The sequence below is a fragment of the Anopheles arabiensis genome, chromosome 2 (assembly GCF_016920715.1).
Source record: "Anopheles arabiensis isolate DONGOLA chromosome 2, AaraD3, whole genome shotgun sequence".
NCBI lineage: Eukaryota > Metazoa > Arthropoda > Insecta > Diptera > Culicidae > Anopheles > Anopheles arabiensis.
The window spans coordinates 2,614,549-2,628,701 of record NC_053517.1 but is presented as its reverse complement, the minus strand read 5'-3'; the positions used below and the strand labels follow the sequence as shown (position 1 = coordinate 2,628,701).

The 14,153-nt window shown below is 51.1% G+C and overlaps 3 protein-coding genes across 4 annotated transcripts; 1 reads left to right on the top strand and 2 right to left on the bottom strand.

Moving 5' to 3' along the window:
- Positions 1–281: 281 nt before the first annotated feature.
- Positions 282–2,780, bottom strand: LOC120903570 (zinc finger protein 84). The gene is made up of 3 exons (XM_040313091.1): positions 1,431–2,780; positions 1,171–1,368; positions 282–1,085 (listed from the first exon to the last, which is right to left on the bottom strand). The coding sequence occupies exons 1-3, from the start codon at positions 2,551–2,553 to the stop codon at positions 457–459; spliced, it is 1,950 nt and encodes a 649-aa protein (XP_040169025.1). The 5' UTR covers positions 2,554–2,780; the 3' UTR covers positions 282–456.
- A 476-nt stretch (positions 2,781–3,256) lies between these two features.
- On the top strand, positions 3,257–6,671 carry LOC120894774 (coiled-coil domain-containing protein 39). Its single transcript, XM_040297579.1, has 3 exons — positions 3,257–3,748; positions 3,822–6,170; positions 6,238–6,671. The coding sequence occupies exons 1-3, from the start codon at positions 3,373–3,375 to the stop codon at positions 6,396–6,398; spliced, it is 2,886 nt and encodes a 961-aa protein (XP_040153513.1). The 5' UTR covers positions 3,257–3,372; the 3' UTR covers positions 6,399–6,671.
- On the bottom strand, positions 6,414–10,532 carry LOC120894776. 2 transcript variants are annotated; one of them, XM_040297581.1, is made up of 5 exons: positions 9,638–10,532; positions 9,172–9,562; positions 8,719–9,096; positions 8,492–8,649; positions 6,414–8,458 (listed from the first exon to the last, which is right to left on the bottom strand). In XM_040297581.1, exons 1-5 carry the CDS (start codon positions 10,080–10,082, stop codon positions 7,719–7,721), a joined length of 2,112 nt encoding a protein of 703 aa, XP_040153515.1. In that variant the 5' UTR covers positions 10,083–10,532; the 3' UTR covers positions 6,414–7,718. The 2 variants fall into 2 exon arrangements, with proteins under 2 accessions (XP_040153515.1, XP_040153514.1); XM_040297580.1 differs by having other exon boundaries at positions 6,414–8,649.
- Between the last annotated feature and the right edge of the window lie 3,621 nt (positions 10,533–14,153).

Here is a 14,153-nt window from a genome sequence, read left to right as displayed (position 1 = left end):
CTTCATGGTTGTGTGCGTGCAGCGTCGTTCGCAACGTTGGTTTGGTGTGCGTGATAGCGACGAGAACATAAATTTCAAGGAATATCAGCTGTTTTGTAAATCGCTGATTGTTGCGACATGGCTTGTATGCATGACGCCTTTGTTTACCTAGCGTCTCGAGCATTTCGAGGTTATAGTATGCTGCGCTGAGGTTCGAGGCCTCCCGCTTCGAAGATGGCACGGAAGGGAGATACACATAAATTTGCATACCAAATCGCTTTGGATGGTTGAGAGTTTTGGGCTTTTCATTTCAATAATGTATATTCTCTGTCGTAAACTTATAGTACTGCGCATTAACGGTGGGTGCCGCTTACAAATATGCCACAAATATACCTCGCATTCGATGAGACTAGCAACTAGCATGAAAAAAGCTAATTTTGTTTGACGATAATTGTTTTAACCACGTTGCTTCCGCAATCACCATGCATTATCAAGCTTAAGCCCTTCCAAATCTTCCAGTTGACCACCATCGAAGGCGCTCGGCGAAAGCAGACACAGGCTTTCGATTCGAGGGAAGTTCGTCTCACTGCCAGCAGAAGAGGACTGCGGTGGTTCCGTTTGGTCCGATAGTGACCGCAGCTGATTAGCCATCCCAGCGTCACCGTACAGTGTGGGCTGCGGTTGCAACTGCGCATCGTACAGCAAGGAAGGCGAGGATGCGCTACTGATATCCAGCTTATCGTACGTTCCCTTTACCAGCTCGTCCAGCGTACGGTTCACGTAGTCTGCCGTCGTTTGTTTGTCCTCCTCCTCGTTGGGCTCGGCCGAGATGTTGCAAAGCGATCCCTCCATGAACGTTGGTTGCTTTGGCTGCATTGTATCAGAGACGGATCCTTCCGGGATGATTGAGGAAGACTGCAGTAGCTTCTGTAACAGATCACCCGTTTTCCGTACCACCGTCCCGGGTGGACTCGCTGGACATTTGTGGGTACGTTGGGACACTTTGTAGCGAAAACTTTTCTCACAACCGGAACATTTATACGGCATTAGTCCGGTGTGTATCCGCCGGTGAACCAGATAGGACACGCGCTGCCGGAAACACTTCCCTGGTGGGGAAATTGGACAGAAGGACATCGTTAGCCCTCATTAGACCATGGACACCATGGAGTTCCACTGGACACTGCTACTTACCACACGTTTCGCAGGCAAACGGCTTTTCGCCAGAATGTATCCGCTGGTGGTTGTGCAGCGTGGACAGCTCTTTGAACGCACGGTTGCAAACCGAACACACGTGCGGCTTCTCGTCGCTGTGGTAAAGCAGATGCTTGTGGTAGGACTGCTGAAACGTGAACGATTTGTGGCAGATTCCACAGGTATAAGGCATCTCACCTGCAAAATGTTACAACTGCATTAGGAACTACTGTAAATTGAGTACACTCTTGCTTACTGACCCGTATGAAGTCGGTTGTGTTTCTTGAGGAAATACTTGGTCGTGAAGGATTTGCGGCACACCTCGCATTCCCATTGCTTTGCATTTTCGTGTCCTTGCTGTCCGTGCTGCTGTTGCTGGTGCGGTTGCTGTGGAGACGAGGGCAGTGAAAAGCTATCCCTGGCTTGCTGCGCTACTCCAGCGGTCGAAGGTAGACTAATCTGCTGGGTGTCGGAGTTCGGTGGCAGATACACCACCTGTGCGAGTTGCCGAGGATCAATGATTTGTATAATGTGCGTTTCGGAAGACGCTGGCACGGAGTTTGCTTCGGCCGTTGCGGGAGACAGTTGCGACTGGAAGAGCATTTGCATGGGCACCATAGTGGGTCCATTTGCGGGGGTACATTCACCACTGTTGCCCACACCCACCGCGTTCGTTGCCATGTGGCTACTAGATTCGATCGCACGCGCGGTAGTTGCACTGTCAGCGTCCAGGCAAATCTTCTTCGAACCAGCATCGTGTACCACTCGCATGTGTATCTTCAGCGAACCCTTCATCTTGAACTCCTTCGGGCAGATGTGGCAGTGGAATCGCTTATCGAACACACCGTCCCGGGTCGGTGTCACCGGGGCAATGTTGCTGCTGTCGTGGAACACCTCCCGATGCATTTTGAGCAGGGCCGAGTTACGAAACACCACGTCACACTCGGAACAGTGGTTCGCGTTCGTGGAACAACCAGCAGCAGCTTGGCTATTTTCAAGCGCGGGCGACATTTTGCCACCCGCCGCTCGACCGCTGTCACCGCCGTTCCGGTGCTTCACTTCCGTTTCGTGCGCTGCCTTTTTACGAACTTTGCGCAACGTTTTGAACGAGCTCGAGGCAAAGGTGGTGGTGCTGGACTGACTGCTGCCGGTGCCATCGTTCGTCGCCTGCTCCGTCGCTGGTGTGCGCTCCGCTTGCTGGTCCTCGAGCAACGAATGGCCGAACAGGTGGATCGTCAGCTTGTCCAAACCGAGCAGCTCGTCACCACAGATCGGACACTTCAAGGGACGGGCCGTCACTTTCAGCAAACTAACGCGCAATGCATCGATGCTGGGAAAATTGGGCTGTCCGCACAGGATGCACGACAAACTTTTGGTGCACATTCGTTTAGCTTGCTTCCGGAGAGTACACAGCGCGTAAAAAGGGCACTTTGTTTCGGTGGAACGGAATAGGCAAAAGGGCCCAAAATTTGTGATCTTTCCCTTTTGACAGACAGAATGCTGCTTCCTTCTTCGCTGAAAATTCGATCTGCGCCGTACGGATTTGGCCGTGCGCACGTTTTGACGGATGCTGAGACGATCTTTGCGCAGGCGTTAGCGCTTCTTTGCGAGAGGAGACATGCCAGAGAATGCACCCGCGCGACTGTTGTTACCGATGGGGAAAGCATCCGAAAATAGCAAGGAATTGTAAATACTCCGCATGCGTGTCCCATCTGCCACCAGATCCAGCGCACCTCTCCGCTTGCTATCCTCCTTGTTGGATGCTTGGATAGGGTAATTTCAGAAGAATGTTCAAAAGACGAGCGCACCTCAAGGGATTGAATTGAAGACAGAGGCGCGGTTACCTCCGCATCGCACAGGTGCATTTGGGTCCGATAATCAATAACCATAGGAATTGTACCGACGAGTGGTATGGGGGGTATGGCGATGAAATGCAACAGTTGTCCGGACCGCATGCGCATACTGCACCGCGTCGCCGGATAGAGGCAGTTTGCATGCGAGCATAATCAAAGCACGCGCGCGATTTCACCCCCGGCTCCTGCCACGTGTCCATAGTAACCGGCGTCGTCGACACCGATTGACTCTACGTTGTTGTCAGTAGGAAAACAGCTTTTCAGCAAGGCAGTTCGTTCGAAATTGAAGCGGTTGCAGTGCAAGACATTTTCCGAGCTCCCCGAGAATCTTATTCCCCACGGCTTCAAGATGGTTGACACACAACCGTACATAATCCGCGTCATGGAGGAGATGGGTTTGGCCGAGGGTGGCTTCATACCGATTGCCAATGAGGAGAACAAGCAGCTGCTCGAGCAGATCAATCGTCTGTCCGCGGGCAGGACGGACTCAGCGGGCAAGGTGCAGCTTAGTGACCAGCGGTTGGGCAATCTGAAGGTGCATCTGAAGAATGCCCAGGTGGAGTTTGAGCAAAACTCCAAGCTGATCGGTGTGGACAAAGGGCAAATCACGACCGAGCACGGACTGCTGAAGGTGTCGCAAAACGATCGCTCCTTTTACCGCCAGCAACTGTCCGATGCGAAGAAAGAGCACTCGGAGTTGGAGAAGCACGATGAGCGAGCTCAGGGTGGGTATCAAGTGGATGTCGCTTAAGATCTTTGAAAGTAAGGCCTATATTGCCGTTCCTTTTTTTGTTGCAGGAGACATGAAAAAATTGACCGGTAATGTTGAGAAGTACACCGAGCGCATAAAGTGGGCAAAAGGAGCATTGGCCGAATGGAAGCAGGTGATGGGCGATGGCGATAAAACGAACAAGCTCATCCTGAAGTACTGCAAGCAAGATGCCAGCAAGGCCGAATCGTTGGAAGCGAAAAGAAAGCAGCTGGAAAACAAAATTGCCACCCGGCGGGCCGTGCTGGTGACGCTGTACGAGGAGTACAAATCCTTGGAGCAGGTTCTCGAGCGAACGTCGCAGCTTTTCCGTCAGGCGCACTACGAGCGCCGCCACATGGTGCAGACGTGGAAGGAGGCGGTGAAGCATATGAACCAACGCGAGGGTGCTATCAAATCGGTGGAGGGCGAAATCGACAGCGCCCACGAGGTGACGGAGATGCTGCAGGGCGATCTGCAGGCGCAGGTCGAGTTTCTCGAGCAGCAGCAACGCAACAACCAGGAGATTGAGCTCCGCATTGCCGATCTTAATGTGGAGGTGTCGAAGCTGAGGAACAGACTGACGGCGCTGAACGACAGTGTGCAGCTGAAGACGAACGAGTATCAAATAACGCGCAAAGCGGTGCAGAACCTCTCGAACAAGCTGGCCACGATGCGGAGTCGGAACTGCCACTCGCTAGTCGAGGGCAATGAGAAGGAGCAACAGATCCACGCTAATCTCAGCGAGCTCGAGCTGCTGCGCGACAAGCTTGATAACTTCCGCAGCAAGAGCCTGTGCGCACAGGACCGGCTGCGGCAGTTGAACGAAATTGTGGAGTCGGAGGAAAAGCAGATCCGCGCGATGGAGAACGAAACGGAGCGTCTGTCCACCGCACTGTTCCGCGCACAGCAGCAACTGTTCGCAATGCGCGAGGAGGACAAGCTGCTGAAAGTGGAGGTACACTCGACCGAGTCGGGGATGGCCAAAATCCAGGCTGCACTCAAAAATATGAAGAAGGAAATTGTCCGCCAACTGGAGATATCGTACACCGTAGACTACAACATGGAGAAGGTGCAGGAAAGGATTGCCAACATGAAGGGCGCCGGCAATACTCAGGAGGAGGCCAATCGAGCCCATGCCAAGCTGACGCACGCTCAAAACATTCTGATGATGAAGCGGCAGAATCTGGAGGTGCTGCTGGCGCAAACGGTTAAGATCCAGCAGGACTACCGGCAGTCGAGCCTGGTCTTTCAGCAGGACGCAGCCGAGATCGAACGGATGACGGGCAAGTGGAAGGAAAAGACACTGTTGGTGGAGGGTGGCGAGAAGAAGGTACGCCAGTGCAAGGCCGAAAATCAGGAGCGGCTGGTAGAGAAGAGCTTGCTCAAGATGCGCATCAAGCAGATGGAGCGTCAGCTCGACTGCCAGAGCGACAAGATGTATACGCTCGAGCGGCACCGGATGGAGCTGGAGGCCGCAATCAACAAGCGCATGGTGGACATAACGGCCCAGAAGGACATGCTGCAGCTGAAGCGGAAATACCTCGCCGAGGAGCGGGCACAGCTGCGGGCGGACATATCGGAGCGTTCGCTAAAGATCGAGCAGCTTCGCAATCGGTACGACCTGTCGCTGGATCTGCTCGGCAAGAATGAGGATGGGACGATTGTGACGGCGACGCAGATAAAGATTCAAACGGCCCAGGAAAAGTACATGCTGCTGCGGGAAGGCAGTGAGCTAAACGTGAAGATCCTGAAGGCCGAGGAAGATCTGAAGGCGCTGGAGAATACGCTCAAGGTGATGAACTACGCGAACGACAAGTACAAGCGCGGATTCCAGAAGGTAGAGGACGAGAATCCGGACATGATTGCGATGGAAAACATCCAGGCCGATTACTGTAAGGCTGTGGCTGCGCTCAAGAGCGTCCGATCGGATCTGGCTTCGAACACGGAAAACCTGCACGATCTGAACGAATGTCGCGAGCAAAACGATAAAGCGCTGGAACAGGCCCAGAAGGTGCGGCTGGACAGTAACGATGTGCTGTTGCGCATTCAGAAGGAGCTGCTGGACCAGCGGACGAAGATCCAGCGCGCCGAACGGGAGCTCAAGCTGGCAATCAAGGCGGCGAAGGCAAAAACGAACGATGACGATCTGATGCTGATATTCCAGAAGGATCTCAACCTGAAGGAGCTGGAGGAGCGCAACAGTAACGCGCTGCAGCATCTGGCCGATCTGGTGGAGCAAAACACGGAGCTGGCTGCGTCGGTCAGCAAGCATTGCTACGAGCGGGGTTTGCGCTTGCCGTTGATTAAGCGCACCAAGAGTCAGATATCGTGGCGGAGTGAAAATTCCCACGGCACGGAGTACAGTGGACGGGTGGATACGATTTCTTCTAAGCAAGGTAAGGTAGTGGGGAGTAGGAAAGATGTCTCAACAGTTCCAGTAAGATTGTTTTTAATGCTTTACAGCCTCCCGACTTTCGATCTGCACCACAACATCTTCTCGCAATACGGATTCCTCGGAGGATATCGCCAAGTCCTTCGACAATCGCATGAGCGCTGGACTGTCCGTCATTCTGATCGACTTCCCCGGCAGCAAGGCGGCCGGTGGCAAATCCACGAAGAAGTAAGAGAATTCGATTCGATAATGATGATAACTTTATTTTACTCTCCATTTGTGTCCGAGTGTAGCAGAGCTGGTATGGTGGCCTATTTTGAGGAGTTTTGTTTGCTTGCTTGCTTGTTTTGCTGCCCTTTTTAGTAGTAGTGTGTATTGTGGCAACCTGTGCGTCCACTTCCTTGGAAATGGGGCGCTACACGCCTCTAAATCGTCGTTTGATTAGTAAAAAATCGCTTTCCGTACGAAAATAAAATGCAGAATCGCACTGGTGTGCAAAACTCTCGCTGCGCGCGTACACAAAAATCACCACCAGAGCGGATAGTATATGGCTTCTACACGTGCTACTCGCGCGTCCCTTAAATGCATAATGTTGTAGAATACGAGCGTTTGGAAGAAGCCGAAACGCGGCGCGCGCGGCTTGCGGCGACTAAACACACAACACCACAATCCGAACGCGCTTTTGTGCCACTTGACATATTTCTAAAAAAACAATGGGGAAAATATATTATATATTATATACACCTAAGTATTGGAATCCGATCGACAGAATGATTTCTTAGCAAAGTTCTTCTGCCCCCCACCGCGTGGTATTCTCTATTGCCGTATGATGATACTGTTCGTTACACATTGTCAACAAGTTTGTCTGCCCCTTGGGGACATGGCTAATCTCCTGTGCGCTCGGACCACCGAGTCCGTTCAGTTGTATTGAGCTACTAAATAAGGATACACAGATAATCTGCTGCTGCTTTGCGTAGAGTTGAGTTTGTATCTTTGTTCACGTGATTGCTATTATCAATGGACTCGCCGATAGTATCGCACATCGCATCGTTTGTAAGTATTATTTGCAAGAAAGGAAACCATTCTTAACGGATATTACATCGCTTAAGCTAGACCAAACAAAAAATCACGTTTCATGTACGTACAACGCAAAAGAAGAGCTTTCGCGAAAAGAGTATTACTTTGCTGCGCAGGATACATGTACAGTTCAGAAACAAATATTCGACATTCAATTTTCCCGTTCCGCTTGCTATCGTTCCGCTCATATGTGGGTTGCTTTATACAATAATAAGATAGATTGAAGTAGAGATAAATATGAAGATTGCATTCATTTGCCGTGCTGTGTTTGATTGATTGCACCTAAAAAAACAGTCCTGGAACGATAACAATTAAGAGTTTCGTCTGTTTTTGTGTTTTGCCCCATCATATCCTGCTGAAATAACGATGCATTCTGCGGTTAATCGTTTGCTGAGTGTTACATGTGCCTGCGTAAGTCGAAGTTGTACCGAACGGTGTGGTGTACTGTTGCTGTGCGCATCGCATCGCATCGCCTCTAGCGAGTCTTGTTGCGCGTTGATTTACGCACCGGAACAGTCGGTTGCGGTTCTTCCGAACCGTCTTGCTGCAACTCACCCGGACTGGTATCGTTGCCGCCAATGTTCGTTCGAACCTGTCTCGTCTCGCGACGCGTTTTCATTTGTGGCGCCACTCGCTTGGGAGGCGAAACGCTGGAAGGAACGTCATTCTCCACACTGCTGCTGGTGGCCTTACGTTTGCGCTGCGTTGCCTGTACCGTCGCCGGTGGCTTCTTTGTGCTGCTCGAGCTGGGAGTATTATTATCGGCCGTGTTGTTTAACACGGCATTGTTGCTTTTGGTGCTACCGCCACGTGTGTCGCACGCTCGCTCCGCGATGCCGTAGTTTGATCCCCTGCGGCGCAACGAATAGACGGTGCTTCTCGCCACGGTTCCGGGCTGTCGCTGGATCTCCTGCATTACCCCACTCGCACGGTTCAGCTTTTGCTGCAGTTTCTGCGCATACTCAAAGTCGCGTCGCTCCATCTCGATCTGCTGCTCGCGGCGCTGCTGATCGCTCACGATGATGTCCTTTATGGTGGCCGGACGACTCGCCGCGGTTCGCTTGGTGCGACCGTTGCTGCCGGACGCTCCTGCGTCCGGTTTTGGCGGCGTTTTCTGCGTTCTGGTGGGTGTAAACTTGATTCGACGCGGACGTCCCCGGGCTCGTGGCGTGTTGAGCGGGACGACTTCCTTCTTTATCGAATCAACAACCGACGACTGTTTACCGGGCTCGGCGAACGGGACCGGTGGGGGGGACAGAAGCTGTAGTTTCACAACCTTAAATGCTGACGACGATCTGTTGTGCTTGAGCGGCTGGTAGGGACTCTTCTGCGGGGACGATTCGTACTTGGCCGGCGATGGAACAGGTCGGACGGTTGGCACACGCCGAAAGGTATTGCACGAGAAGCTGTAGCAGAGGAAAACGACGGAAGCAAATTAGACATTAAGTTCACAGAAAGGAGGGAAAGCAACTAACCTGCTTTTCGGCATCGACTGCACGATCGGTATGAAGTGGTTCTGTTCCGATTTCAAGCTGTCCGAATCGTCTCCTCCCTCAGCGTCGTCCCCTTCCACGCCGCGACGCTCCAGCTTGTGGACTGCCGTCGGTTTGACGCACAGCTCGCTTTTGTTCAGATCGATTGCGTTGAGCGAACGTTGGTGCTGTTGCAGCTTTCCTGCCGTTAGCCGATGCAGGATTGTGTCTTGCACTTTTTGCTTCACGATCTCTGCCGACCGGCCAACCTTCTGGGCGACCGATTTGATCAAACTGTAGCGTCCCGAGGCGGACGAGGTGGCGCACGATGAAGCGGTCACACCGGACGCGGCGGACGAAGTGGAGGAAATTGAAATTACACTAAAAGAGATGAGCGGAAAAAGAAGCATATTTTAATACGACTTGCCAATATCTTGCGTTTATCGATCCGTTTACCTTCCACTTGACGGTGAGTTGTGATTTACTGTACCGGATGGCTTGGTTCCGTTAAGTGTCGTAAGCTGGTTGGACTGAATCTGCCTGCGCCCCGTCGATGGACCCGCCACCGAACCGCAACCGGCCGGTGCGTGATCCACGGTGGAGCATTTTCCACCCCCAACACCGTCATGCAGATCGGGAGTGGTCGCGGACGATACGGAAACGTGGCTGCTGTTATCGGCCAGATCAATTATGCCTTCCTGTTTGTACAGATTGATTATATACTGCTCCGAAGCGGTCAGCTCTTTTGCCTTTTCTTCGAATATTTCCTTCTGGTATCGCTTCAGCTCGTCTTTGTACTCCTTTCCGATTTCTCCCGGATTGGCCAGATGAACGGTGGATGGTGGTGCTGAAAGAAAATGAAGGATAAGGTTAATTTCATAGCTCAGCTTTCGCATTCGCCTTGGAGGGTGATGTAGCTTACGGGCTGTGTATAATGGTTTGGTCTGATGCGTCGCCGAGCGTTTCGACGAGCCTGCTGACGGGTTATCTTCGTCCAAGTGCTCACGGAACTGGCTTTGGATCGCACGCCAAAGCTGTTCGTGCACGAGTTCGTTGGCACGGGAAGCATTGCGGTACCATGTGCCGAACCGTTTCCGGCAGCACGGACAGCACAGTTTGTTCGTTTCGATCGTCTCCCGGATGCAGCTGCGACAGAAGAGATGCTGGCAGGGCAGAAATACCGGTTCGACCAGCACCGACTGGCAGACGGCACACAGGATATCGTCCAGCCGCAGGTTGTCATAGTTGAACGAGGAGGAACTGGTGCTTGCGCTGGACGATACGGCGGTCGACGAAGCGGCAACAAAGCGTGCGTGAGCGTTCGTTGTGCTGCTGGCCGCGGGAAAGTTGAGGACTTTTGAAAACATTATCAATTGCTCGCAACGCGATGGCTGCGGTGTTGCTGTTTCGCAGCTACGCTGGGATGGCTGAGGGTATGTGGTAAGGAATGTGTTAACGGCAGAGAATGTACATTGAGGACGCAGCACACGACACGGGCCACATATTAAGCGTCAATTATGCCTTTTGCAGCAGGAACCAACAACCGCACGCAGAAAACACTAATCTGTAAACAAAACAGCGCCTGCTTCTACATGGTACGCTTCCCTTGCGCGACCGGAACTCGATGCAAATCGGGCACAAGCACTGCACGCAATGGAACACAATCACACTCCTAGTGAGCAACAAACACGGACACGGACGGTACTTGGTAGACGGTGCCAAACCGGCACTAGATTTTCAGTAAAATACAATAATTACACCAACTTTTTCTTTGCCAAACCATGTATGCCCGTGCACGGTTGACATCTATTGTTGACATTACGTTAGATGGTATTTGACAGCCAGTGGGAATAGAATGAGATACCGCAACGCAACTCACGCAAGGCCGGGCTTGCCCCGGCTGAGTGAAAGAGCAAGCATGCGCTCTTACATCGACGAGAGAAAAATAAACAAAAATCCGTTCGAGGAGCCGTTGTAAATGCCACAGTACATTGGCGTTCAACTGTGGTCAACTGGTATAAAATAAATTTGAAAGAGGCGGTTATGGAAGAAATTAGAATTAGAGCATTGGGTGAGTTCTAAAACGGTCTAAACAGATTAGAAGGCAAAATGGGTTTTAAATGAAAGCACGTAAAATTAAAACGTGATTTTTGTCATCCGTTGGTCATTTGCGATTTTTAGAAGACATTCTTACGCCGATTTTAAGCGTCCTCGATTTTTGCCCTATATTATTCGGTTGCATCAGTAGGGTCTAAAACATATTTTGTTATCAAATGTCGATAAAAAAAATAGAAAGACAAATTGTTCTAACATCATTACAATGTTATGATGTAAATTCCACAACAATTTCAAAATCCTTCACCTCTTTCTTTGTTATCAACACCTTGTAACGTGCCGTTTGCTTCTGTTTAAAATTCTCTGATTGGTTCGACAGCGGTGTAGCCGATTTCGCGAATGCTCCGCCTTCATCATTCGCTTCCCGATGCCAGTTAGCATATACCGATAGTTGCACCGTCCACTAGACAATGTTTCCGTTGCCGTACCGATTTTGGCAATGCGCAGCTGCAAAAGTCACGCCGTGCGCGTCCTGGGGCGAATCTTGAGAACGGGGTCCCTACTACACGACCCCGGAGTGCTCAAAAAGAGTTAAAGCAACTCAGGAGCCTGTGGAGTGGTGGAGCAAAAGTCGGCACAATGGAGATTGTTTTTGTTATACGCGTCGTCCACTTGTGAATTGTTGCAATTCTATTGCGTAAAGCCGTTACTGGCTGGGTCGGGAAGGAACGGGGAAGGAGCTTATCCAGCTTCTATCTCCAGCGAGAACCTGCTCAAGAGCCAATCCGAACCGCCGGATCCATTGTGTCCCATCGGCAGCAAGTATCTGAAGAATCACTTCAAATACCTAAAACAGCGACGTCCCTGCGGGTTATTGGGCTCTTTTTTTATTCTTTATGGATCTTTCAATGGACGCTTCGAGTTTGGGACGCTCAAAGGCACGCAGCGCGCATTAAACGCTCGAACGACGCACGAGAGTATGAAATGGTAGAATGATTTCTGTTTCGATGAGTTGTTCTATGAGGCTTGGTAACGAGCGCGAGAAGATTGAAAAAGTTAAATGCTTGAGAAAGGCGGGTTTTGTTGTGTTGTGTGGTTGAAATGGTTGTAGAGAAGTAACAAACCCATACGTCTCCCTGCTTCGGTGGATCTTTCGGTGGGCGAGAAGGGGCACCTTTATGGTTCGAAGCGTGGAAGTTTAGCAAAAGAACGTTCTGCTTCCCCTGTGCCGTTAAGGCGCACGATGCAATAATATTTCCATAGTCGGTGTGACGTTGATGGCGATGAGTGACCAATCAAAAAACAATAATCGTAATTATCACCCGTCTTGGCGGCCGTTTTTGGGCGGAGGTGTAGGATGGCGGAATGGCGGACGGCGTGACCAAGACACGGTGTTGGCCATAAAACAAAACCCCGTTTTACCATTTGTGAGAATTTCTTGGGCCGCGGGGTTGAAAGATTTAAATATGAATAAAACACATCCCAGCGAGGATGGTCATGTAAAGAACAAACCAATTCCGTCGTCGCAGCTCGATTGATTATGGGCAGCGGTTTAACGTTTTAAAAGGCACTCTTTTACAGACTTCGATTGAAAAGTTACTCGAGGTGCTGTACCTTCCAGCTCACCGGCAATCGAATTTCACACTCAGCAATGCGGTCCAATAGTGCGGAAGTGGCCCCAAAACTCATTGCCGTGAAAAGGTGTGAAAAGATGATATCCCTGTAATGCCAGCTTGCAACCAGATCAATCCCATGCCGAGAGTGAAGCTGTGAGGGGGCCAACCTGGGGACGCCACCATCATCTCGCGGACTTGTGGTCCAATTTCGTCGTGAATGGTTTAGCACGGTGTTGGTAATAAAAATGCTCGCCAGACTTCAACCGACGACAGAGATCCGTTTGGTAGGTGAGACGACGGGTGGCTCTTGTTCCTTCCCACACCCGGCAGGAGTCCCCCCACCCCCCTTCGTTCACGGCTGGATGCAAATTTGGAAAACCACAAACTGCCTCTTCACTGTCCCGTCGCCGTCGTCGATCGTGCGTCCAATTTCATGACGCTCTGAGGGCATCTGGGAAGTGTTTGTGCACCTCGCATGGGATTTGTCCCCGTGGGCAAGTGGGTGTGAGTACCTTGGCAAACGAGCGGCAGTGATTGGACGACCTAGGGGGGGAATTGGTGGCCTATGATCTATGGGAGGCTTGTTTATGGGATTTATCCTCAATTTGGCAGGCGAATGAAGTTGTCACGTGGGCTCAAATCACCCTCTGTCCGCTGTTTAATGGCAGTGTAGTGAAGGGTTTTACAGCTTTGCAGTTGATAATTAGCGATAGGTTAAACATTGACCCAGCAAGACATTTGTCCTTTCTATGAGGGGCAATTTCATATAAATGCTGTCAATTACACATTTCTACCTTTAGTGAAGTTGTTCCACATTTTGCAAATGCGTCACTCCAATTCGATAGAGCCATTAAGTGGCACAAGAGGGGAGCAACTAATAGCCACCGAAATTGACTTCATTTCGCCGATTAACCAACGACGGCGCGACGAAGAGTGTGGCGGCAATGATCAAAGACAACTTTCGGCAAGAAAACAACTCATCTCCAGTGCGTAAATTGGTTGAAGTTCAATAGAAATTGGCCGACCACGGCTACTGCCGGCAGTAACGGTAACGACTCCGCTCCAAAATAACCCATTTCCCTCCCCCCCCCCCCCCAATCCCTGTGGCCAATAATCTAATCTCACATAATTATCACACTGTGAGCTGTATTGAGTGGTGAAGGTAAATCGCATTTGCTCCTGCAGTGCACCAACCATTCGGAGGGTGGCGGGTGGCCGGACAGCGGAGTGCACGCGAGCCAAAGTGAAAAATCCAATTTTCAGATACGCGCACCCGGTCACTCTGTCTGATGTGGTTTACATGGGGAAAAGGGAAGTTTTTTGCTTTTTCTCCCCGAAAATTCGGACGCAAAAGCTTCCCATCGATAGGGGCCATCTATTTGATGGGGGAAATTGGAAATAAATTCCAACCTTGGTGGAGAGTAAATTCAATCAATGTGCTGCTTTGGGGCCGGACAAGCGGAGAAAGAAGCAAATAGAACGGAACGGACCTGTCGGCAAAGGGAAACGCGTGCTAGTGTTGTGTTTATGTTGGCGCTCGTATGTGCCATAGACGTTCCGTACACTTCCGTACACTCACTACACCGTGGTCTTGGCAGCCTTTATTGGCACTTGTCTGCTTGTACAAGAGGAGCCCGGGGGGGGGGGGGGGCGGAGAATGAGCAAAAATAGCAAAAGCAAAAGAAAATCCTTTTCAGCAAGCGCAAAGAGAACATCCTAGAGGATCACTGCTCACCCCATCGCTAGTCGCCCCAGGGAAAAAGGGGG